The sequence below is a fragment of the Trematomus bernacchii genome, unplaced genomic scaffold, assembly GCF_902827165.1.
Source record: "Trematomus bernacchii unplaced genomic scaffold, fTreBer1.1, whole genome shotgun sequence".
Lineage (NCBI taxonomy): Eukaryota > Metazoa > Chordata > Actinopteri > Perciformes > Nototheniidae > Trematomus > Trematomus bernacchii.
Window position 1 is genome coordinate 274,560 of NW_022987728.1, and position 27,177 is coordinate 301,736.

At 40.7% G+C, this 27,177-nt stretch overlaps 1 protein-coding gene across 1 annotated transcript in view; it reads right to left on the reverse strand.

Annotated features, from left to right (window-relative positions):
* LOC117494642 (tumor necrosis factor ligand superfamily member 10-like) overlaps positions 1 to 27,177 on the reverse strand; it is a 61,397-nt gene that overhangs the window by 16,418 nt on the left and 17,802 nt on the right. The window contains exon 2 of the mRNA XM_034145574.1: positions 21,565 to 21,717. Within this exon, the coding sequence (XP_034001465.1) occupies positions 21,565 to 21,717 (153 nt within the window). The remainder of the gene's footprint in view (positions 1 to 21,564; positions 21,718 to 27,177) is intronic.

Sequence of the window (27,177 nt, forward strand, 5' to 3'; positions counted from 1 at the left end):
AGAGATGGCAAAAGTACACACGTCCTTTACTCAAGTAGAAGTACAGATACTCGTGTTTAAAAATACTCTGGTAAAAGTAGAAGTACTGACTAAACTTCTTTACTCAAGTCAAAGTAAAGAGGACTTTGAAATGTCCTTCAGTAAAAAGTACCCATAACTAGCAGCTGTTTTAAAGAGTACCTGACCTCCCTTTATATGAATAGAACAATAATATCATTGTTAGCTAATGAATGTTTCCATGCTGAACAACGGCAACATGACAACGTTTTCATTGGTCCCTCTTCTTTAGAGAAGACCAGGAAATGATGGATACACGGATCGTGTTCAAATCAATAGGCACGCAATGACTCTAAATAATAATGATCACGCCACCAAACACACATTCAAACTAAAGGAACCAGCCTGTTTGGGAAATGTGAGAAGTAGAAAGTACAGGTATTTGAGTTCAACATGTGAGAAGTAGAAAGTACAGGTATTTGTGTTCAACATGTAAGAAGTAGAAAGTACAGGTATTTGTGTTCAAAATGTAAGAAGTAGAAAGTACAGGTATTAGTGTTCAACATGTAAGAAGTAGAAAGTACAGGTATTTGTGTTCAACATGTAAGAAGTAGAAAGTACAGGTATTTGTGTTCAACATGTAAGAAGTAGAAAGTACAGGTATTTGTGTTCAACATGTAAGAAGTAGAAAGTACAGGTATTTGGGTTCAACATGTAAGAAGTAGAAAGTACAGGTATTTGTGTTCAACATGTAAGAAGTAGAAAGTACAGGTATTTGTGTTCAACATGTAAGAAGTAGAAAGTACAGGTATTTGGGTTCAACATGTAAGAAGTAGAAAGTACAGGTATTTGGGTTCAACATGTAAGAAGTAGAAAGTACAGGTATTTGTGTTCAAAATGTGAGAAGTAGAAAGTACAGGTATTTGTGTTCAACATGTAAGAAGTCAATGTGAAAAGTCGTCAGAAAAATAAGTAGTGGAGTAAAGTACTGATAACAGAAAAATGTACTTAAGTACAGTAACAAAGTATTTGTACTCCACTACTTCCCACCTCTGTCGAGGACGCAGTTTGTAAATCGCTGACTGTGCACTTCTTCTCTCTCTCTGTTCCCTCTCTCTTTCTGTGTCTCTGTCTGTCACCGTTAATCTCTTTCACAACATGCTTTCCCTCCAAAAGACACAAACAGCATGAAGCTAGGCCAGGGGCGGGGTTGTTTTACAGCCTCAGTCTTCTTATCCATGAACTCTCTGTGTTTTAAGTTTCGTTTCACATGAGCACATACTAATAACAATGCAGTAAACCTGTATGGGTACGTTGTTATAAATAGAAAGGCGTCTATAGACATGCAATGCCTTAATGCCGGCGATGCTCTCTGGTTTATTGTAATTCAAACTCCTAGATATTTCAAGTATTTGAGGGTGGGTGTTTTTTCAGAACCAGCAACGTTCCCAATCAAATTCGTGTTGTAAGGTTAATAGTAAATGCCATGTCTGTTAAATAAAATAGGCGCATTTACCCTTTACTTCACATCATCAAAGCTCTCTCTGTTTCCTGCTTTTCTTGTCTGTCTCCACACTATCGTTATCCAATAAATCAGGAAAGCCAAGACGTAGGGTTGATGTAATTGAAGATATCACTTGGGATTAATAATTAATTTTTTATGTTTTGTTTCTGGGAATCCCAGAAGTACTTTTAAGAAAAAACATAGGACATTAATGGTTTGGATTTGGATGTGTTGGCACATTAAAACAACAACATCCCAAATGCTTTTCTCACCATACTCATGCATGCTCACGGTATCATTGGCCTACGTGACATCCTCATAACTCTCTTTTATTGTTCATGGAGGACTTTGACTGTGTTGGATGGTGCTGACACACCAAAAGACAGGTAGCTGTTCCAGGAATGATGATGATTTGACACATAAACGTATAAACATGTTGACATCAGGAGGAGAACTGGCTTAGGCTGCTTTTACACGGGCACGTTTGCGTTTATGCACAGTATGCGTTTTCAAAAAAGTCTTCCGTTCACATGCATTAGTTTCATTTAACGTGTCTGTTCAAACGAGACCGCTGGAAACGCTGTAGTACATATGCCGGGACTGTAAGTGGCGCTCTACTTCCACACGAGACCTCTCGAAAGCGCTGGACACGCTGTAGTACATATGCCGGGACTGTAAGTGGCACTGTAACTTCCGCCACAAAATACACCAAAAGCAGTGAAGAACACCCCGGAGCAGCCCCGCAGCAATGTTGCCATGGCTACCCTTCTGTTTATGCCCCGCGGTGGATTTAGCAACATGCTGTAGTTCATGTAATTCTCCATGTCCACTTGTTGCTGATGGTTGTGGTAGAGGAGCTGTAGATTTTGCACTAACATCTGTAGCATGGTCGAGCTGTAGATGTTGTACTAACATCTGTAGCATGGTCAGTAGCAGTAGCACTAGCAGTAGCTACTGACAGTAGCTACTGGCCATGCTACAGCAGTGAGCAGCAGAGGCGGGGCTATCGTTATTTTTTCAGGAAATATTCGTATAGAGGCGATTACACGGACTCGTTTGACCCCCCAGAGAGTTTCGTTTGCAAATCTATCCACCTTGGGACCCGTTATCGTTTGTGGGGTCCGTTTGTTACGGCCTCGTGTAAATAATACGTAAGAGAAACTATGCAGATACAAGCCGTTTCGTTCTCGTGTAAATGTGGCCTTAGTGCAAAGCATAGGCTGAGTAAGATAAGATAAGATAAGATGGACCTTTATTAATCCCTGTGGGGAAATATAGTTGTCCAAAGCAGCAACAGGGTAAGCGTGAAAAAACAGGACAGCAAAGATTCACACAGATTAATAAAATCAAAAATAAAATCAAGATTCTTTTTTAAATAATAATGATAATAATAATAAAAGACTATGAAATAGGAGATGAGTAAAAATAAGAGTAAAATAACTGTCAGCATATATACATATTTGGTCATCTAAGTTATGAAGTACGGAATGAGTTAAAGTGAAAAGTGAAAATGGACATCTGTACATATAGTGACATATCTATCTACATATTTGGTCAACTACTAATATATTAACATGGGTTGTGGAAACAGTGTATATTTATGTCCAGTGATTTTATTTAAGAGCCTACTGTAAGAGCTAGGTAAATTCATATTGTAAGATAAGATGTACTTTATTAATGCCAATTAGGGAATTAAACAAAACCAGGCAAGGTAGCTGTTGACATAGGTAACATACTGTAGTCTCCACATTGTAGTGTAAAACATATCTCGAAGTTGGGCCACTTTTATGTCTCAAAGTAACGTCTAAAAGATGCAGCATGACGTGAGCAGTGTGTCGCACATACTAGTGAAGCTTCTCTCAAAATGACGATCTAGTGAGCAAACCAGCCGATAGTGATTTAGGGTTTCAAAAGAGCGGCCATACTTGGATCAACATGATATCAAATATCCAGATTCTTTGTATTAGACAGGGTGAAAACAAAGAGGAAGCACGTACAAATATGTTAAGTCTTTTCTGAAGTTGTATTCTTTAGGCATGATATTTAAAAAAATGTCTATGTCGATGAACAAACGTCAACACGGTACAATACACTGGCTCATCTGCAGAGCATATTTCATGAGCTTGACTTGATGTTCTGTAATGTCCAACGTTTCCATCTGCTGCATCTGGCAGGTTGAAGGAAACTTTGTTTTAGTTTGGCTCAGATTCACCAGTCTGTGGTTTTACTTTCAATCATCTCCAAAGACCGCAGCTTCCTCTCACTATACTCTAACAAAAGGAAAAGGAAAAGTGAAGCCCTGAGAGGCAGAATGAGTAGGGTTTGTCCTTTGCGGTTTGTAATGTCAAAATGTAAGACCTCAACAACGGCCACAGATTCATGCTCGTTTTGGAACAAGCTTTGTCCGTCTGGTGTTTGTTTTGCTGTAGTTTCCTCAGTCCATTTCTATATCTTCCTTTTTGGATTCAAGCTTACGATTCAGCATCTTTTTCAGGCTGACATCATAAAACTGCCTCCAGAAAGCAAAATGAAACGATAAGAGAAATCCAGGGTCCACATATCACCTACATTCTTGTGGTTTTTAGTGATAATCGAGAGGGATTCATTTGGTATGCACTGTTTTTACATTACATTACATGTCACTTAGGGACACAACGACATGCTGACTGCAGTGGGGTTTGAACCTGTGACCCCCTGATCCCAACACCAACGCACAACCCACTGCGCCACACATTATTCATTTTCTATTCAACTGTACACTATTTCTAAAGCCCTGCAAGGTGGTGAGCCTCAAACTCTAATTGTATACACTGACAAAACAGGCCCATTTATCAAACGCAGTGTAGTTTCAGACTTTCTGCGATGACTTCATACGACTTTACGTTTATCCTTTTATCTCACAGTTATGTTTATGCCAATTGTTACATTTTATTTTTCATTTTGACAGCAGAGGCAGACTTTGGTCGGCGGTTCAGCGAGGGAACGACTGAACAGAGAGAGACACAAAAAGGCTGAGGGGAAATAGGGTCAAGAGATGATGTTAAAAGGGTCACAATAAAAGGGTGTTAAGACTCCATTGGTTTGTGGACCTAGGGTTAGGAAACAGTAGCATAGTAAAGAGTGGTTGCTGGTGCTTGTGTGTTCCCCTCGCCTGTCGTTATTAGAATGGTGGTTATCAAGTTGGTATATCAATAGGAGCAATACAATGCTTTGCCAATTGTTGACTGGTTCAGAGAGACACACAAAGGCTGAGGGGAAATACGGTCAAGAGATGATGTTAGACATGAATACAAGCATTTTAGGATTAAAAGAAGCACATCCTGCTGCGGGGGGGGGGGGGGGGGACTGTCTAGGGACTTAATTAAACTTCATAAAAGTCTAATCGACAAAAACGTCCTTGATTGCGTTAGTGGAACCATTAATTCATCCAAAGCGACAACATGTTACTCTCAGGGTTGCAAAACAGGGTTGTTTCCACATGGACAATGATGGGCTTGTTTATCCCAATAGACCCACTGTTGGGTTTTTAACTTCAGCTCGGAGCTAAAAAGTTAAATGTACCCGTCTAACAATATTTGGTCTGTAAATGCCCCTTGTACAAATATGCTGTTGCTGGGGACATGGACAACGTTTCCCTAAGGGCTTAAAACAGCCTTATAAGGGATCATTAAAGCAGGGCTGCCTGTTTTAAACCTAGAAAATAGACAAAATGGAAGATTCTGGATGAAAAATAAGATGGTATAATCGTTGAGGGAAGTGTACCACAGGAGCTTTTTATATCTAAATAAGCATTTCCAAGTCTTGAAAAGTTTAAAGTGGACCTATCATGCTATATTTGAATAATATAGTGTAGGACCATACCTATATAAGGCATATTTATACTTTTTTTTTTCAAAATACCAAACAGATCATGCATTTTAGCCATGCCTCATTTTGCTCAATTTGACATTTTTTAGCTCTGTTTTAGCAAGGGCTGATTCAGTGAGAACAGCACCATCTACAGGCCTGGCATATGTACTACAGCGTCTCCAGCGCTTTCGAACGGCAATGGCCGTGGCTGTCTCCTCCTGTTTGTGGAGTTGGCCCAATAGCCGTAGCGCCTCCATCCTGACGTCAGGACAGTGTTCAAATCTGGATCAGTTTTTATCAGATCCGTTGCAGCCCCTTTTTTAGAGATTTGGGTATGGAGGAAAATAGAGAGGGTTGTGTTTTCTGACACTTGGTGAGTTCCCTGGAACACCGGGGACACATATTCATGTAGAAAAGACGTACAAAAGTGCATTTTGCATGATAGGTCCCCTTTAAATATGATTATGATGTTACGTAAAACTACATAAACTTCCTCCATGTTTGACTCTTTGACTCTCCGTCCCCTGAAAACTCAACTATATCGTGTGTGAAGTATGAAATAAAAGTAAACCCCTTTACACTCATCCACCACTACGTATGTAACAAGCACTTTAACAATTGGAAATGAGTGTTATTGTACTTCTTAAGCAGGTGTTAGATGACTGTGTTGCAATTTGCTGATGTTTGCGCACACCGTAGAAATGTCATGTCGTGCCATACAAATAGTTGTCTCCTCATTACGGGTCATATGGTCTGCAAACAAACCAATACTAACTTAATTTAAACATTTTAGGATGCCAAAACCTACCCAGTTCATTGGTCGCTCAGAATATTGGGTTGCAGAAACACTTGAAATAACTAAAGGATACAGTAAGTTAAAAAAGAAAGTAGAAAGAAAGTGAGGTCATAGAAAACTATTTCTGCTAAAAAGTTAGCAATGATTGAGTTAAACATTTCAGATGTGTGTATCTCACACTGCACTGTGACTTTCATTCATGTACCTTTGTTATTCATGTTTTATTATCTTTGCTTTTAAATGAGTGTTTTAAACGTGCCTCGCCTCGCCTTGCCTTGCTATCTAATATTACACACACATACCGATGAACACGGTGTAATAATGAAAGCCTTTCAAACGTTTTGCAGTACTTGCAAGTGAGAGAAAGATGACAGTTTGATAGCCAATATGAGAACAGTTAATAAATCTCACTACTGACTTGCTGTTGGTACATTTCCATCTCTCCAATACTCGCTCCAAACATTATAAGAGGAGGGAAAGTGTTGATGTGGTGAAGGCTCGTCACATCAGGCTTTTAGTAGGAGTGAAGAATAGTCCGAGGTAAAGCTAAACAGGTGCTGGAGGAATGCTGACTGTGAGCTTTATTATAGAGGTTTTAAAGGTCCCCTATTATAGTGTTTTTCATCAATATATAACAGGTCTCAGATATATACAAGACATGTCTCTTGCCCATAAACCCCTCTGTTTCAGCCCTGTTTCCAAAGTGCTGATTCTCTGTCTGTTACTTCAGATGAAAATAAGGAGCCCCTCCCCACGCCCCTCTGAGAGAGATTTGGTTAAAAAGAACACAATGGTGCTCTAGGAGGAGATTCAGGTGATAAGGTGGGGGGGTTACCTTGGTTGCTGATTGGCTAATGGTTACACAAGACAAAAAATCGTTATGACATCATAAAGTGGCCCAAATCTGATCAGCTCATTTTCAGACAGGTTTTTATAAAAATGGATCAGGACAAAAAGAGAGAGAATCTTTGTTCCTGAAACTTTCAGAGTCTCTTTCCACAGAGGGGACACATGATGATGTAGAAGAGACATGAAGAAGAGGGGACACATGTTGATGAAGAAGAGACATGAAGAAGAGGGGACACATGTTGATGTAGAAGAGACATGAAGAAGAGGGGACACATGTTGATGTAGAAGAGACATGAAGAAGAGGGGACACATGTTGATGTAGAAGAGACATGAAGAAGAGGGGACACATGTTGATGTAGAAGAGACATGAAGAAGAGGGGACACATGTTGATGTAGAAGAGACATGAAGAAGAGGGGACACATGTTGATGTAGAAGAGACATGAAGAAGAGGGGACACATGTTGATGTAGAAGAGACATGAAGAAGAGGGGACACATGTTGATGTAGAAGAGACATGAAGAAGAGGGGACACATGTTGATGTAGAAGAGACATGAAGAAGAGGGGACACATGTTGATGTAGAAGAGACATGAAGAAGAGGGGACACATGTTGATGTAGAAGAGACATGAAGAAGAGGGGACACATGTTGATGTAGAAGAGACATGAAGAAGAGGGGACACATGTTGATGTAGAAGAGACATGAAGACGAGGGGACACATGTTGATGTAGAAGAGACATGAAGAAGAGGGGACACATGTTGATGTAGAAGAGACATGAAGAAGAGGGGACACATGTTGATGTAGAAGAGACATGAAGAAGTGGATTTTGCATAATAAGTGACCTATAAAATACCCTAGGAATTAGCTGTGTGTGAATAAGCCTTTGAAAGTTGTTTATCTGATGGTCTGTTTTCTGGAAACCCCCCAAAGATCATATGAGTCCGGCGTTTAATACATGTGTCGTGACAGAACTGTAGCTTCTTGTGTTCTGTATTAAACAAACGGCTGATGTCAAAAAGCTAAGGGAAGTGCATTGAGGAGTTGGGATGTGAAGATGGAGGGAGTGGAGGGGATTTCTTTGGGGGCAGGAACTGAGGGATGAATGAGGAGAGGGGGGGGTGGTCGACACCAGACACACAGAGGCCTTTTGTGTTTGTGTATCAGCTGGAAATCACTAACAACACTACATCCCTCCGCCCCTCTGTGGGTGTGTGTATACACAGCATGTCAATGACTGACATTTGCTATTGAATAGCTAACTGTCGAGCAGAATAAGATAAGCAAATCGTGCCCAGAGGCTGATTGTTTCTTTGGCGTGTGTTTGTCTGAATAACCGTGTTGCTACGGTTGTCATTAAGTGTTGCATCTCTTCGTCATTACCCCAGAGTGTGATGACCTTTTGATTATTGTGGTTACACCTATAAGTTTGTCCTTAAATACTTAACACAACTTCTTTCTAGATTGATTACATTTTTAGGATAAAGGGTCGTCCAAACCGAGAACAACTTCTATAGAAATAACCAAAATATCTTGTTTTAAAGATCGTTCTAACTCGAGGTGATGTCCGAATGCACTCCACAACTTCAACGAAAGTGGTTCAATCCAACCATTTCTTATACTTATTATTCATATGCTTATACTAATCTATTTCTCTATGCAACAAAAACATAGAATAAAGACATCCTTATACTTGAAGTCCTGCAGTTGTTGATACACGTCTAGTCGTTGACCAATATAACTTTTGATGTAACGCATGCATTTTAGACACAAAAGAAGGTACTTAAAGGTGGGGTAGGTCATTCTGGAGAAACCAGCTCGAGATCGCTAGAATTTGAAAATACACTGCCGGAAAAAATCTGCCACTCCCTTACAGAGCCCCTCCTCCAACACACACGAACGCGCACATGACCAATGAGGGCACGAGATAAGTTTGTGCACAGATGGAAGGCTGACAGGCAGGTAGGCCATCCAATTACTTTAGCCGGGCCGGCTCAGATGATTGGTCGTACTTTTTACAGTACTACGGCTTCCACAGATGACATTTTTTAATGGATTTTTTGTCAAAGCACTTCAGATATTCATTGCTATCGGGATGTTAAGAGCATTCCATGGAATATAACAAGAAGTGTATCTCGAGCCGGTTTCTCAAACTTACCTACCCCACCTTTAAGGTAGAAAATGTGAGACCAAAATTGCTTTTCTGTAACATAATATGTGTTGACTTTGGGAAATAGGAGAGTGAAGCATCTTTACACTTAAAGGGTGTCAAGACGCCATTGGTTTGTGGACCTAGGGTTAGGGTTAGGGTTAGAAAACAGTGGCATTGAACTGGCATATTAAACAGTGGGTGCTTGTATGTGTTGGCCTATTGATATTAGAATGGTTGCTATCAATTTGGTATATCAATAGAATAAGATGTTAGAATTGGTCCTTTTTCCTCCTTGTTATAGTAAGATGGAGAAGGAACGAGCGGATAGAGACACTATTATCTTTATTCACTACACACTCAGTCATCAATAGTAGCAATAAAACACATTGCCAATTGTTGATTGATTCTAAAAGACTACTCTTATTGATCGTGACTCTTGCATGGGCTCACTGATTTACTCTCAGACTACTTCATCTTTTTTCACCCGTTAAACTTGTGACTTTTTAAAATACTTAAAGTAACATTTCAGGATCACGCATTTTGACATCCATCAAAGCTTTGTGAACTAACAATGTATGATTCAGTGTTGAGTACAGGGTCACTTCGGTACAATCCATTTACTGGTTCTCCGAATAAAAGAATAATTTAACACCATTTTAGCTCTGATTTGGAGAACACGAAGGTCTTTCATATGACAAACAAGAGACAGACGGTATGAACTTTCTCTTCCAATCATCTGCTCTTTTTGATGATTGTGATACTGTGCCTCCCTTCATTACGAGTCAAATATCAATTTACCCCTGAGCAGCATGGTGCACTGCTTTCTTTGAAGCTTGCAGTGTGCGTCTACCCACAGGAGTCCAGTGATGTCAAAACAGCTGCTTCAAATCAGCAATGAAAAGCCAAATATTTGCTATGACATCATTGCTTCGACACGGAGCAGATTTAGAGATATGGCAACCACAATGCAATCTGTGTGAGACTAAGAGAGGGGCGGTGGAGCTTTAAGGAAAGTGACCTTTTGATTCGAATAACTTACTGAAGAAGGAATAATACAATTGTGAGTTTCAGTTCATTTTCAGATTACAGTTTTCCGTGTATGTTGATTTTTCCTTTTTAAAAGACACTTTATATATAAACCCCACTACATTTCTGAGGTACTATTACTGTCAGCTTTAGTTACTTTTCAGATTACAGATATCTGTCCCCAGGTATCTCCAGATGATTGTGTCTGAAGCTAAATACAGATCAGCTGGGAACAAATCTGAACACTTCCAATCATTCTTACCCATTGGCCCATGTTGAAGTAATATGGTCAAATGTTCATGAACAGCTTTTAAAAACAATTTAAAGTCTGTTTTTTCCTAGACCAACAATGAACATGAACTCACTGTTATGTCTTAGCACATTCAGCTGGGGAAAGAGAGATCTTTTTAGCAACTTCCACACAAAATAATGACAATGTTCATGCTATGAAGGCAGAAAAACTCTATTAACTAAATCCTTAAATCCAAAAGCAGGTGTTGTTGGGGTTATATCTGCTTTTTAAGCTTCGTCTCTCCCTGGCCTCCTTAAAACGAAAGGTGAATCCTGTGTTTTTTCTTCGGGTTTTAACCTTTGACCCTAACCGGAGGAAAGAAAAACATTCCTCTTCAAAACAGAATAACTGCTGTTCACTGTAGCATCAAGCCGTTTACACACTAGCACACACACAGTTGTCTGCACTACATGTGTTGAATATCATAAATCAAACACATTTTTTGGACAACAATCAAAGCGGACTGACGGCTAAGACCTCTCCCCCACTGCTCTGAGAGTTGATGGTAAAGATACCCACATCGCAGCTGGGAGCATTGGATCGAATCGTAATGTGGCGATCGTCTCAGCAGGTGCACATGTTGCAGTTCTGTCTCCTAAACTGAGGGCAGCCGGTACAACGAGAGTTACTTCGAGGGGCTGAGAGCTTAAGACTTGAATGCCTGAGCTTAGTCTCACACATGCCATCCTAAATCCCACGTCATCGTTCCTCTGCACTTCTGTTTACTTGCCTTGCTTTTAGCTTGTCTCATGTTAATTGAATGCCTGTGTATATGTGTGTGTGTCATGCCACTTTTTACGCTGCTATGGACAGTCTTGCACTAATCAGGGTTCGTACGGTCATTTAAAAACCTGGGAAAGTCATGGGAATTCAGAATGCAAATTCCAGGCCCTGGAAAAGTTATGGAAAACAATATTTTTTCCAAAGTTTTGGAAAAGTCATGAAATATAATTTATATTTTATCTAATCGCCGAAATTGTAATACTATAATGATAATAAATACTGTATCGTAGTAATGAAACGTAAAATGGCATTTAACTGTCGCGGTATTTCGCTGGTGAGAGATGTTTACAATCACGCCCTCTAGTCGACAGTGGCTTTAGCCTGTAGGAGCTAGTAAGCCTAATATTTTGATATAAGTTATTTTTTTCATTTGCAGACCTTATTTTCCTGTTCCATGTTAAAATAAACCATTTTCAGTGGTACCGCTGAGAAAGAGTCATTTATTTTGGTCATGGAAAATCATGGAAAAGTCATTGGAGAAAAAGTGTATGAACCCTGACTAATGCACATTTCTCAAAGTTATTGAAGTGACTGTTATTTTGTATATATTGATTTATTTCGTAATGTGTGCATATGTATAAATGTGTCTGTTGATTGTGTATATATATACATCTTTGTAAACATACTTATATATATATACACACTGGACGCTGCACTAGGTCAGAAACCAGAGGAGACTGTGAAGTCCACCGTAGACGGACCACTTTTGGACATAATGTACTTTCCATTAAAGGCAGCTCTTTGTGGAATAGCCTCCCAACTGAGATACGGGATGTCCCACTCTCAATAGCTTCAAAGGTCAACTCAGAGAATGGTTGAGAAACAAACAGACGTGCAATCACCGCTAAATGCACTTTAACACAGGGGTATCTTCTCCTGCACTTTAGGTATCTCTTGTATCTTCTCTTGCACTTTAGGTATCTCTTGTATCTTCTCTTGCACTTTACATGTCGTTGCTGCTATATTGTAATACCATGTCATAAATACTCGTGTATGCTGCTCTTGCTCTTTTGCACTTTTTGCATATCATGTATTTTGTTTTTGCTATGTTTGTCAAATGTAATCTTCTTAAATGTTTTATGTGAGGGACTGCGGATGGAAATGAGCTCAAAGCTAATTCTGGCACTGTTACGCTTGACACATTTTAATGTTTTAAAGGTGGGGTAGGTAAGTTTGAGAAACCGGCTCGAGATACACTTGTTGTTATATTCCATGGAATGCTCTTAACATCCCGATAGCAATGAATATCTGAAGTGCTTTGACAAAAAATCCATAAAAAAATGTCATCATGTGGAAGCTGTAGTACTGTCAAAAGCACGACCAATCATCTGAGCCGGCCCGGCTAAAATAACTGGATGGCCTACCTGCCTGTCAGCCTTCCATCTGTGCACAAACTTATCTCGTGCCCTCATTGGTCATGTGCGCGTTCGTGTGTGTTGGAGGAGGGGCTCTGTAAGGAAGTGGCAGATTTTCTCCGGTTGTGTATTTTCAAATTCTAGTGATCTCGAGCCGGTTTCTCAAACTTACCTACCCCACCTTTAAGTGTTCATTACTGTGCATTGTCCATGCTAAATGGAAGATATATAGAGGATATAATCCCAAAGGAGACAAATCGTCAAGATGGAAGATGGCGAGACTTAAACCGAAGGAAACTCAACTGGTTATCCTGAGTCTGCCACATTAACTTTATATCGAGCATACTTTACATTCTTGCTGTTTTATTGCAGGACAATGTATTCAATTCTTGTCGTCTTTGCATTGACTCCAAGACCTGAGCTTCTTCTATCCTCCCTTCCTCTCTCTCTTTATATGTAATGCCCATGTTTCCTCCCTTTTGGCGTTTGACCCGCACGTCTTTCAGGACTCTTCCATCGATCAAATCGCTCTTCCTATATCACCATCCTCATCATCTCATGCCAACACCACCATCCTCATCTTCCTCCATCACTGCTCACACACACACATTTGTCACGTCGTTACTGTCATTGCTCACTCACTGAACACATTAAGTACAGTGTGTGTGCATATGTGCTGAGCAGAGGAATCTACATGCAGAGCCAACATACATCTGATAATATTTTCCAGGAGATAAACCTTAGCCAAAACTGCTCTTTCTCCTCTTCTGTCTTGATTAGCTTAGCATTTGTTTTCTCTTCACCTCATTCTTTATCCTCAGCCCCTCTCACACTTGTCATGCATCCAAACTGCGCAGTTTATCAGTGAACCTAATCCATACATCCATAAGGAGGCGTGTGGCGCAGTGGGTTGTGCGTTGGTGTTCGGATCAGGGGGGGTCACAGGTTCAAACCCCACTGCAGTAAGCATGTCGTTGTGTCCCTGGGCAAGACACTTCACTCCAAATTGCTCCTGTGGGGATTGTCCACAGTATTGAGTATGTAAGTCGCTTTGGATAAAAGCGTCTACCAAGTAACATGTACTGTAATGTAGTGTAATGTAGTGTAATGTAATGTAGTGTAATGTAATGTAATGTAACTCCTAGGGCGGAGTGGCGCAGTGGGCTGTGCGTTTGATCATCAGATCAAGGGGGCGTTGGGGAACTCCAGTTCGAAACCCGCTCCCGCCGCCACTGCGTCAGGCCGTTGTGTCCTTGGGCAAGACACTTCACCCGAATTTGCTCCTGTGGGTATTGTCCACAGTACATGTATGATACTAATGTGTACTTGTAAAAGCGCCTTGATGACTTTGAGGTGTGAAGATGGGCGGTGTGGCGCAGTGGGCTGTGCATTGATCATCAGATCAAGGGGGCGAAACCCGCCTCCGCCGCCGCTGCGTCTGTAAAGCCGTTGTGTCCTTGGGCAAGACACTTCACCTGAATTTGCTCCTGTGGGTATTGTCCACAGTACATGACCGTTACATGTATGTATGTGTAATGTGTATCTGTAAAGCGCTTTGGGTCATGGAAAAAGCGCTATAATAAATATAAGGAATTATTAATGTAATGTAATGTAATACATCTGTTTTCAACTAGACTAGTCTTTTTGTGCCAGAACTTAAAAGCACAAATACGGTGCTTCAGTGAATTTTTACATTTATTGCTGAAGATTTTTCGCATTTATGTGTGAAGTTAAAACTTTATTATCTTGGACGAGCGACCCATCAATTTATGAACCAGAACTAAAATATGTTGTTTCTTTTTCTTCTTAACTTGAAAGGGTTCTACGTTTTCATGATCCTGGCAGCACATAGGGTGAAGCATTTATGTCCAAGTACTAAAAATCTACATATTTCGAGCTGATTTGCAATGAGGTGACGTGCTTAGCACCTACTCCCAACACATGGTAGCTTCTTCGCTGGGCGTAACAACTCGTATACTGAAGCAACAGGACTTTACAAGTGGCTTGGCTCAGACTTGATTTATATTTTCTCTCACAACACGTGCTTTTGTCCTGCCGTGGGATTTCAAAAATACATTCTTGGTTTTTCAGACATTGATGATTGATTATCTCTTAGAGCAACCAAATAAAAGCTCAAACATGAATCACAAACTGGCGCTAGAAGATGTTGGGCTAAACGTAGGTTAAAGTCTTGTGAGCAATAAGGATCTTTGGTTATTGAATGGAATAACCAACCCAGATATCAAAGGTTGGTGAGTTTAAGAGCCAAGCTGTTTCCCCCTGAGCCCAGCTTTTATATGAACATGGTATAGAGATCTTCTTTCTTACTATACCTCTTGGCAAGAAAGCAAATAAACGTCACCTCAAAAACCTCTATCTGTTTCTTTTGAATTACCTTTCCCCATCATGAGATTTAAACCTGTGACCTAATGGTCTATGGTCCATCATAAGCCCCAGAAAAGACGACAAGAACAACTGAGTCCCTGAGTGAAGCAGCAGCAGGCCCTTTCTTTGGAGCAAAGTTACAGGTTTTTTACGATGGTCAGATACCAACCAAGAAGTGTCATGAACCAGCCAAGAAAAGCTAGTTAAATCAGAAGCCAATGCAGTCTCCCAGAACATTTACCAGCCTCAGCAAATCAATCGTTGCAAAACTGCCTCTGAAAGGTACCAGTTATCTCCCACAGTTGCCAGCTTCAATAAAGGACGTACAGTTCAGTACAGTAGGCCTCAGCGCCCTTTTAGCAGTCTGATTTATTTTACTACATAAACATCTTGAGCTCAGACCTGTCAGCAACTACTGTCCCGTTGTAAGTTAAAAAGCTTGGCCGATGATTCGTTTTTTACATCTTTGAGCATTTTACACTGACAATGGAAATAGTCATGATTGCTTCAAAGGTCATGCACGGTTAAAAGTTATAGAACTGGTGAAATTCAAACTGTGTAATTGCCATCCTCTTTCAGTATTCATCTGTGTAAAATGAAAAAAGAGTTGCAAAGGAAAGAGATGGCGCCTACTTGGTCCGCCAGCTCGATCTAAACCATAATGTTAGCCTTTCAACTCAACTAATCTCTTCAAAAACGATTTCCCCCTGATGCAAGCTGACAAAGAACACACCACAGTGTTGTTGTATAAATTGAGAGCAGTCACTAAATTGTACTGTTTGCCACAAAGTAAAATGCTTTCCTCAAGAGTAGTTTGCTTTGTCTCTTTGTTATTCAAGCTGTTGGAAAAAAGAAGGTCATTCAGATAAGCTTGATACTACTTCATGTGTGAATGTTCGGGACAAAAGTAATTTGATGTAGATTTGTTTGGATGGTGTGTCGGCAGCATTTACCCGAGGAAAACTAGACATTCCTGTTCCCGTCCACTGAGGAGCAAAGGGGCATGGAGCAGGACTTTCCGATTGTATCGTGCAAGTAGAGCAGAGAGAAAGAGAAGGGTGAAGAGGTGAGAGGTACGGGGGAACGATTGGATGAGAGAGAGAGAAAAGACAGACTTAAAGGTCCCCTATTATACTGTGTTTCATCAATATATCATCGGTCTCAGATATATACAAAACATGTCTCTGATTGGCTGAAACACCAAACAGATCATTGCAGCATTACCCATAATCCCCTCTGTTTCAGCCCTGTTTCCAAAGTGCTGATTCTCTGTCTGTTACTTTAGATGAAAATAAGGAGCCCCTCCCCACGCCCCTCTGAGAGAGATTTGGTTTAAAAAGAACTCAATGGTGCTCTAGGAGGAGATTCAGGTGATAAGGTGGGGGGGGGGGGTTACCTTGGTTGGTGATTGGCTAATGGTTACACAAGACAAAACATCGTTATGACATCATAAAGTGGCCAAAATCTGATCAGATCATTTTCAGACAGGTTTTTATAAAAATGGATCAGGACAAAAAGAGAGAATCTTTGTTCCTGAAACTTTCAGAGTCTCTTTCCACAGAGGGGACACATGTTGATGAAGAAGAGACATGAAGAAGAGGGGACACATGTTGATGAAGAAGAGACATGAAGAAGAGGGGACACATGTTGATGTAGAAGAGACATGAAGAAGAGGGGACACATGTTGATGTAGAAGAGACATGAAGAAGAGGGGACACATGTTGATGTAGAAGAGACATGAAGAAGAGGGGACACATGTTGATGTAGAAGAGACATGAAGAAGAGGGGACACATGTTGATGTAGAAGAGACATGAAGAAGAGGGGACACATGTTGATGTAGAAGAGACATGAAGAAGAGGGGACACATGTTGATGTAGAAGAGACATGAAGAAGTGGGGACACATGTTGATGTAGAAGAGACATGAAGAAGAGGGGACACATGTTGATGTAGAAGAGACATGAAGAAGAGGGGACACATGATGATGAAGAAGAGACATGAAGAAGAGGGGACACATGTTGATGTAGAAGAGACATGAAGAAGAGGGGACACATGTTGATGTAGAAGAGACATGAAGAAGAGGGGACACATGCTGATGTAGAAGAGACATGAAGAAGAGGGGACACATGTTGATGTAGAAGAGACATGAAGAAGAGGGGACACATGTTGATGTAGAAGAGACATGAAGAAGAGGGGACACATGCTGATGTAGAAGAGACATGAAGAAGAGGGGACACATGTTGATGTAGAAGAGACATGAAGAAGAGGGGACACATGTTGATGTAGAAGAGACGTGAAGAAGAGGGGACACATGTTGATGTAGAAGAGACATGAAGAAGAGGGGACACATGTTGATGTAGAAGAGACGTGAAGAAGAGGGGACACATGTTGATGTAGAAGAGACGTGAAGAAGAGGGGACACATGTTGATGTAGAAGAGACATGAAGAAGAGGGGACACATGTTGATGTAGAAGAGACATGAAGAAGAGGGGACACATGTTGATGTAGAAGAGACATGAAGAAGAGGGGACACATGTTGATGTAGAAGAGACATGAAGAAGAGGGGACACATGTTGATGTAGAAGAGACATGAAGAAGAGGGGACACATGTTGATGTAGAAGAGACATGAAGAAGAGGGGACACATGATGATGAAGAAGAGACATGAAGAAGAGGGGACACATGTTGATGTAGAAGAGACATGAAGAAGAGGGGACACATGTTGATGTAGAAGAGACATGAAGAAGAGGGGACACATGCTGATGTAGAAGAGACATGAAGAAGAGGGGACACATGTTGATGTAGAAGAGACATGAAGAAGAGGGGACACATGTTGATGTAGAAGAGACATGAAGAAGAGGGGACACATGCTGATGTAGAAGAGACATGAAGAAGAGGGGACACATGTTGATGTAGAAGAGACATGAAGAAGAGGGGACACATGTTGATGTAGAAGAGACATGAAGAAGAGGGGACACATGTTGATGTAGAAGAGACATGAAGAAGAGGGGACACATGTTGATGTAGAAGAGACATGAAGAAGAGGGGACACATGATGATGAAGAAGAGACATGAAGAAGAGGGGACACATGTTGATGTAGAAGAGACATGAAGAAGAGGGGACACATGTTGATGTAGAAGAGACATGAAGAAGAGGGGACACATGTTGATGTAGAAGAGACATGAAGAAGAGGGGACACATGTTGATGTAGAAGAGACATGAAGAAGAGGGGACACACGTTGATGTAGAAGAGACATGAAGAAGAGGGGACACATGGTGATGTAGAAGAGACATGAAGAAGAGGGGACACATGTTGATGTAGAAGAGACATGGAGAAGAGGGGACACATGTTGATGTAGAAGAGACATGGAGAAGAGGGGACACGTGTTGATGTAGAAGAGACATGAAGAAGAGGGGACACATGTTGATGTAGAAGAGACATGAAGAAGAGGGGACACATGTTGATGTAGAAGAGACATGAAGAAGAGGGGACACATGTTGATGTAGAAGAGACATGAAGAAGAGGGGACACATGTTGATGTAGAAGAGACATGAAGAAGAGGGGACACATGTTGATGTATAGAAGACGTGAAGAAGTGGATTTTGCATAATAGGTGACCTTTAAAGAAAAGGACAGACGGTGGTTGGTGTGTGTTTGTGTGGAGGAAATGAGGGGGGTGAAGACATACTGCTTTGAACTTCCAGACGGAGCAGGAGAAGTCCTCTTGGCTATGTCTGAAGGAAGATGACTTATATCAATGGAGTGACTCAGTGGGCTCGTAAATGTGTGTGTGGGTGTGTGAGAGAGGGGGATTCTCGGACCACAGCTTCCTGAAGCCGTTGGTCTTTTCACGCTGACTTAGCATAAGTACTGAGGGAAGTGTGAGCCGTCCATTCCCGTCTTGGTACAAACAAACTACTTTTCTGGTCTGGTTCTCTAAGACAAAGTAATACCAGATGCTTGTAAACCTAAACATATGGAGAGACATCATACAATCACTGTTTTGGTCCAAATTGGCTGACATCATTGGGAGGTAATCTGGGGGTTTCTCAAGGACACTTTGACTCAATCCCCTCAACTACAGCTATCCCAAAGCAGTTAACCTACATTCGGAGGCAATATTATCCTTTTACACAAGATGTTTGTAGTTGCGGGGAGAGATGTGATACAAAGAAGGAGGAAGGGACAGATTCCTGCTGGTGTTGTTATTGTAGTTTGGTTCACTGACCAATTGGAGGTGCCATGGAGGCAAATTATAGCGAGTTCACACTTGATTTTGGCCCTGACTTTTCTACTTGCGAAGTATTTGAAGAATGCCGCCAGATTGACCAGATTTGAGGCATATTATCCCTGTTGTGGGAACCAAAAACCTCAAGATACTCTATTACAAAATAGTCCTGTAATGTGACGAGTACAGCAACCAGACAACACTGATAACAGTATGTATGTGCTATAAGGTTCCTTAAAAGAACACCGGGAACCTACAGTTTCTCGGCAAATTCACACTCCCTCTTGGAAAATCGAAATATAGAACATTGTGTGTTTTTTCAAAACAGGAGTTCCTTAAGACAGGTTTATGGTAACACGTGAATTGTTGTGTCTGTGCCATGTGCAAGTGGGCGAACATACACTTTCATTTGAACTGTTTTTGTCTGATGTATTGCAGTGGTGCATCAAGCAGTTCTGCAGATGAAGCTTCTAAGCAGACACTTGGCACACACACACACACACACACACACACACACCTACACACACACACACACACACACACACACACACACACACACACACACACACACACGAAGCTTCTAAGCAGACACTTGGCACACACACACACACACACACACACCCACACCCACACCCACACCCACACACACACACACACACACCCACACACACACCCCACACACACACACACACACACACACACACACACACACAACACACACACACACACACACACACACACACACACACACAGCAGATGAAGCTTCTAAGCAGACACTTGGCACACACACACACACACACACACACACACACACACACACACACACACACACGCACACGCACACGCACACGTGTTATCAGTTATTGATGGCTTTGTGGAGTCATGTTGACAGCCAGAGACAGACGTGTTTATTCTAGCACAGGCCCTCGCAAACAGTGAGGTTAAAGATCAAGCTTATCTCCAAAGCCTTACACACTTTAATGAATCCCTGCACTATCACTTCCACCAGCAACAACCTCCCGCAGGTGCTAAAAATAAACAAAATAGCTTAAATGCTTGTATGTTGACTGTTAGCTACAAATGTTTGCCTGAGGAAAACATGTTGATCAGCTAATGGAGGTACAGCCTGTCGGTACAAACTGAGCAAACGATTGTAGTTCTCACATTTCTTACACTGATAACGTTTCTCCTTCTCTCAATCCATCACAGTTTTTAAGTGTTATATTGTAAGTTGATGGCTGGAAATGTGATGATTGAAGTTAATATTGGAAGAATGAAAACATTATAACCATTTTGTAATAAAACGGTACATCTGCAGTTTTTAATAAAACAAAAATGGAACTGTTGCCTCGTCCATCTCAATTTGTTTAATGCAACACACATGCCCTGAATAACTGTACTGTAGTTATGTGACGAGTCTTACATCCTCACAGCTGAAGAATTCCCCTTTTTACGATGACAAATTTCCCCAATCAGTCCGCACATGTGTTTCTCTGCTCACTGTAACGCCATCTGTTCTCTAACCCCGAGGTCAGCAGAGACCCCCACACAGGGCTCAGTTCATATCCAAAATATATCATCATGTGATTCAAGATTATAGTCTGGATTTCAACTGCTAGCATTGTCATGATTTAACCATTAAGTATAGGCATAATGCATGGCAGTAACGCATTTAATGTTCAAGACTTTTATTGTCATGTGTACATAGCTACAGTGTAGTTATGACGTTGAATATTTGAAATATCACATATATATATATATAAGTATGTATACAAATATGTATATCTATACACAATCAACAGACACATTTATACATATGCACACATTACGAAATAAATCAATATATACAAAATAACAGTCACTTCAATAACTTTGAGAAATGTGCATTAGTCAGGGTTCATACACTTTTTCTCCAATGATTTTCCATGACCAAAAAAATGACTCTTTCTCAGCGGTACCACTGAAAATTGTTTATCACCACTTTTGGTTTGCCTGTATTTCTGTTATAACATACTGTACTTTGCTATTGACTGATTTTGACGCGTTGTGTATGATTCGCTGCTTTTTATTCAAAACACACCTACAAAAAACATGTCTTGCCATCATTGATTTAACACAGACTAGCTCTTCACCCCCGCACAACTGTTTGACCTACTTTACTGGAGACTGGACTCATACCAGTAGAAATACCAATATTAAAATACCTTAGAAGTTATTTACTGCTTAAGACAACAGCGATAAAGTAGGATTTCTTTATCCACGTCGAATACAGAGGTTTCAAATGAAACTCCTCTGTACTCGTACTTGTTCTGAAAGTCAGTAAATGTCGTTTTTTTTCCTTTCGTTTCTTACCTTGGAGATGTATGCTTTGATGCCCTCGGCCAGTTTGATGCATGGCTCTCCAAAAAGCTGTGCCAGCTGCTCGGGGATGTCCTGGTCTTTATCCAGATTCAGGTTCAGCAAGCTCAGGCACTTCAGCTCCTCTGTCACACCCTGGCTACGCACCTACAAAACACATACACAAAAAAAAAGAAATATTTGAAGCGCCTGGTAGCAACTATTGACGGAAACTCTGCCATATGTTTTTCGTACATTGCATTATCGGGCATTTGTGCTGCATTCATGTGTTCAAACATTCCACCGTCAACTTGGAACGACAACTCGAATACAGATATCAAAGTGTTGTTTGAACGCTCTGATCATTACTATACAACACATCTGTTTCCATAGACTTATAGCTCAGGATTGTACGCAAAGAAACCATCCAAAAAGCCAATGCTTTCTTACAGCTTGTTTCTTTTGTCACATCTGTTTACTTTTTCTCTCCATGTTTTGCCATTTATTTCTGTTCACGGTGCACATTTCCCAAAACACGCTTCCCTCCTGAAGTGTAGAGAACACAAATCCTTATGAGTGCATGCATGGTCTTCCTACTGGACATACACTCAAACATAATGCATCCTTATCGAGACATCTAATAAGAGTTAACTACGCTGATTCCTCTGAGGAGAAAGGGGAAATTGTTTCATTCCCCCTTTTGCTACGCCTCCTGTTTGGCTTCAATCTGAAGTCTGAATTTTGGGGCAGCACGGGTCGAGTAAAACATCTTTGGGAACTGAAAATGGGGCTTTATGAAGCTCAGTAACATGCATGTAAGTGTGTGTGTGTGTGTGTGTGTGTGTGTGTGTGTGTGTGTGTGTGTGTGTAGTCTTCAGGGAGGTTGTAAGCGTCACGGTCTGAAAGCCCTGCTAATGACTTTATAACAAGCACTGATGAGGAGAGAGAGATTACAGGGCTGCACTCCTTCACCCCCGTTCTTTATTTGTATTAATGTCTTTCCGCTTGACCCCACTTTTCTAATGAAACCTGTTCCTTTCTTTGTCTCCGCGAAACAGTTCAAGTTGACGCATGAGTGGATTTTGAAAGCGGCGTTTCAAAGTGTGTGTGTAAATTAGTTTAAACCAAGTGCTTACGGGAAAAGCTAACTAGGTCACATGACATACGTTTGAACTTGTTGCCTAGTCCTGAAAGGGTGAGTCATGTCTTTTAATTAATTCACATGTAGAACATTTCATAATTAGCCGATTTAGATACAGATGTAATTGTTCCAGTGAGTAAGTATAAAAGCTTCAGGTCAACTTTAATAGACGTACAATGTAGGGCTGTATCCGAATATTCGTTCGTTGGAGTACTATTCGGGTTTCAATTTCGTTATTCGGATATTCGTTTTATTTTGTTGAATTTATTGAAATCTCCAATATCAACGTAAGAGCTTGTGCCTCTTCGGGGGGTGCTAACACTTAACCATAAACGTTATCGTTTACTTTCTCCGTCTTTATATGTAGATATTACTTTTTCTCCGTTAATCTCCGTCACGTTGTTTCCATAGCAACAACAACTTCCTGTCAACAGCGCTAACTCTCCTTCAAAATAAAAGCATGTCCATACAAAATAGGAAGCCAAGCCAAATTACACTTAAGACGTATACAACTGCAACGAAAGTAACAAACACAATGCAATATCCTTTTCAATTTCAAAGAACACAAATTGGGTTACATTAACAAATAACTATAAAACAACAATACTGTAGAATAACAAAATGAATACCGTGAATAAACCGAAATACACGTGTTGAAGCGGTTCGCTGCTGATTACTACCGAATATCCAGAACCCGAACATTTTTATTCGGGACAGCCCTAGTACAATGTCAAATAAGGATTTCCCTAACCGAACCTTACTTTCTCTAAATGTTGCAAGACCGCTGAATTTATTATACGTGTTTGATCTGTCCTCATAAAAAGATGAGATGGACAAACGACCTAACATTGAAAAATGTACATTTTTTACAGTCTGAGGTTAGGATTTACGCCTTCCTTTTGGCAGAGATGCTTCTGCACATGGGATCGTAAATTTAATTTGGGCAAAGATTTAAAAAAAAATTCAGTGTGAATGGAACAATCCTTACTATTAAAGCCCCATTTAAAGCCGTATTCTCCATTGGTTTAGAAAATCAATTCAAATTCAAGACACGTTTGTCTCTGACGAACAATTTAATGTATTAAAGTTGACTGAAGATATAATATCTACACTTAAAAAAACTGCAATTGAAGTGAAAGTCACTCCAGTCGAGGTGAATGTCTTGCATTTGAACGTAGTTTCTTGTTGAGGTGAAGCTGATTTCACTCCATTTTCATACTGTTGGTCATTTTAACTTGTAACATGCATCATATTCTACAAGCTAATCATGTTTTGGATGCACATACTGTCGTCATCTTAAATACAATATCTCACTTTGAAATGTGGACCCATAGCAGTATAACATACGAACCTTTCCAACCCTGTCAAGGACTCACAAACCATATACTCTTTATTGCCCTTCAGTGAGAAAACAAAGCACAATGCACAGTAATAAATCATCTGCATACAATCAGTTCTCTTCCCAGTAAAAAAAAAACTGCTGACAGTTGCATCTTGGCAGAGACACTTTGTCTTTCAGAGAGTTGTTTTGTGATGACAGTTAACATTGGCAGACGTTTTGGGGAGGTTCAAACATGGATGAGTGAATCTGAGCAACAAATGGAGTGAAAGTCGGTTTCATTTCCCCCCCGGCGCCTCTGCCAAAACACACTCCCTGCTTAGGTGGTTCTGCACGAAGGATTCATTGTTATTAAGGAGTGTCTTATGTGAGCATAAAAGGTTAGACTTAATAGGGCTTTCATGTGTGCGTGGGTGTGTGTGTGTGTGTCCATTACGTTGTGACAAGGCCGGTATGGAGCGTCTCATCCACAGTAGTGAGCAGATAATAAAAGCTTGTTCCCATCACTGCACTAAGCTTAGAACAAGATTAGGAGACAACTCTCTGCTCCATTAGTTTACGGAGACAAGGCCAGAGGCTAAACCAAGCTATGCAGAGAAACATCATCACGTTGATTCACTTTTCTCAGGCTTCAGGGGGCTCAGGGAAACTTCCACCAAGTAGAGAAAGTGAGAGATGTTGTTATCTGTTGGGGGTAAAAGAATGCTTTTTGGTATTGGGAATGTCAGAAGAAAGATCTCTTTGAAAGGTCCATTGTTGAGACATTTCGTTCAAAACCACATATCGGTTGGCGCCACATAAAAAGAGGGTGGAAAACTCATAATCCGATCCAATTGGAGTCGAGATCAGCATGTATGTGGTTTGGATATACCAAGAATCAATTAGTTTAAACCAAGCGGGGAAGACGGGCGCTTACGGAAAAGCGAACTAGGTCACATGACATAAGTTTGAACTTGTTGCCTAGTCCTGAAAGGGTGACTCATGCCTTTTAATGAATACACACACATCGTAATTAGTCCATATTTTGAGAAGAACGATCTCTTTGAAAGGAACAAAAGTGTTGCTCCAAGACATTTCGCTCAAAACCACATAAAGAAATGTTGGTGGCGCAACATCAAAAAGAGGTTGTATTGCCATCATGACAAAAGCAATTTTGGCGCAATTGACATTTTGAGGCCATCAATACAATAGTTGTCGATGTGTTTCAGTCTAGTGTACAAGATGGCGGGCCAACAGAGCTCGAGCCACACAGCCTGTTTGAGTTCAACCCACTGACAGAAGCACATTTTGACGTCAAATCACATTTAGTTTAGCCTGTCTCTCAGCAGTTAGTCTGTATCCAATAGTAACGGTCGGCACAAATACTTCTCCAAATCTCCCGGCACGATCTTTTCCTTGGTTTTTCATCCACTGTCTGATCCTACCAAAACCCTGAAAAGCCACATTCTGCATGTGCTGAGCAGTTAGCGGCGTGACAAGACATCATCCTGGCATTGATTTGCTTCATAACAATATCCAACGCTCCTTTTTTGAGGCCAAGGAACTGATATCCGTTCATCCGTTGACTTCTTTAAAAGCAAACTGAAAACCCATTTCTTCCCATCTGTCTTCCTTGTAAAACTAATTTCCATCACCTAGTTTCAACATTACCATCACTATCAGTCACATGCTTTCATCACATGGCAATACTAATGTTGAGGTATAATGTTTTTATAATTCTTATGCTATGACGTTTGTATTTTGTTTTTGTGTTTGCTTTGGACAGCCCTTTCTTGTGATTTGGGGCAATAATACATTTTGATTTGATTTGATATTCAAGTGATTATGTGAGCTATGTCCTTCACTTTGAGGCCTTGGTTTGGTTGGAAAGCAGAGAGGAAAATGTGTGGAAACCAGTAGAGACCTGCAAGCCTCCAGAGATAGGGGGGGGGGGGACTCTCAACTCTACAAAAACCCTGGGAGCTCCACAGGTTTTTAACATCAACAGTGAGAGGAAGACCCTCCCTCTTCTCCGCTGAGTGCTCCTCTGACAGCAGTTTTTCTGCGCCAAGTCCTTACTCCACTCTTGAAATTGCAACACTGGCCCCACTGGCTATCAATTTGGAAACATGACTCAACGGAAAGCTGACAGCGGGTCCGGCCTCAACCTTCAAAAAATATCCCCTCTGTGTGAAAATTGATATTATTTCTGACAAAAACTTGATCAAGTACTTTTTATTCCCAAACAAAAGTTGGTTGTAATCCTTGCTTGTAATCCATAATCTGCTCGCTGCCTTTTTATTGGACAAATAACTGCTATATTCTCGTCTGTGTAACTCGTCCCCTGAGTGGTGTATTTTTCAGAGCGCTGACATCGATGACTTGTATTTCCCCCTCCCCCCCCCGCGCCATAATGAGTCCATGGGGCCGAACGCAGGCTAACACACATGCTGAACACATTCAGACACACACAAGACCTCATGTTACTCTCCGTTGTGTTTTAAAAGAAGGTTAACTGAGAGTGCGTGACTTTGGAGTGTGTATGTATATATCATTGTCAGTGGACATACCATTTGGTTTTTCCCCTTCGAAATGTCTCGTTTAAAGTAATTTATTTTATTTACGGACAGAATGGAGGAGCTTTAAGGTGATTTTAAAAGCCTGTGGTTTAGGCGGTCATGTTGACGTTAGTTTTTTCATTTGTGGTCAATTAACTAACAGGCAAAAACGGGACAGTTTTCCCTCTGTAACTAAGTACTGTAACAAATGCTTTTTAGATTCTCTGTGTTACTGTCTAAATATTTGGTGTTTTACATATCACATTTCTACTAATTTGAGACTTCCACAATGTTCATTTCTTGTGATTTGATATCTTAATTGTTCTCGTGTTGGATTTGGAAAAACATATTCCTGGAGTTGTATGATGTTTTGTTTTTATACATCATGCTGACACCTCATTCAAACCTGATGAATCTGTTTTGCGATGAACTGCAGAACCTTTGGAGCCAAAAGAAGCAAAAATATTAGAAAAAGTTTCTCATGCTGTCAGAACATATTTTAGAGCCTTGGACCTAATATTTAATCACTCGTAGATCATAACTACTGTTGTCGAAATACAAGAGCTGGCCTGGGATCGTCCCTGTTGGTCTGCTTTTGGGAACCATCGCAC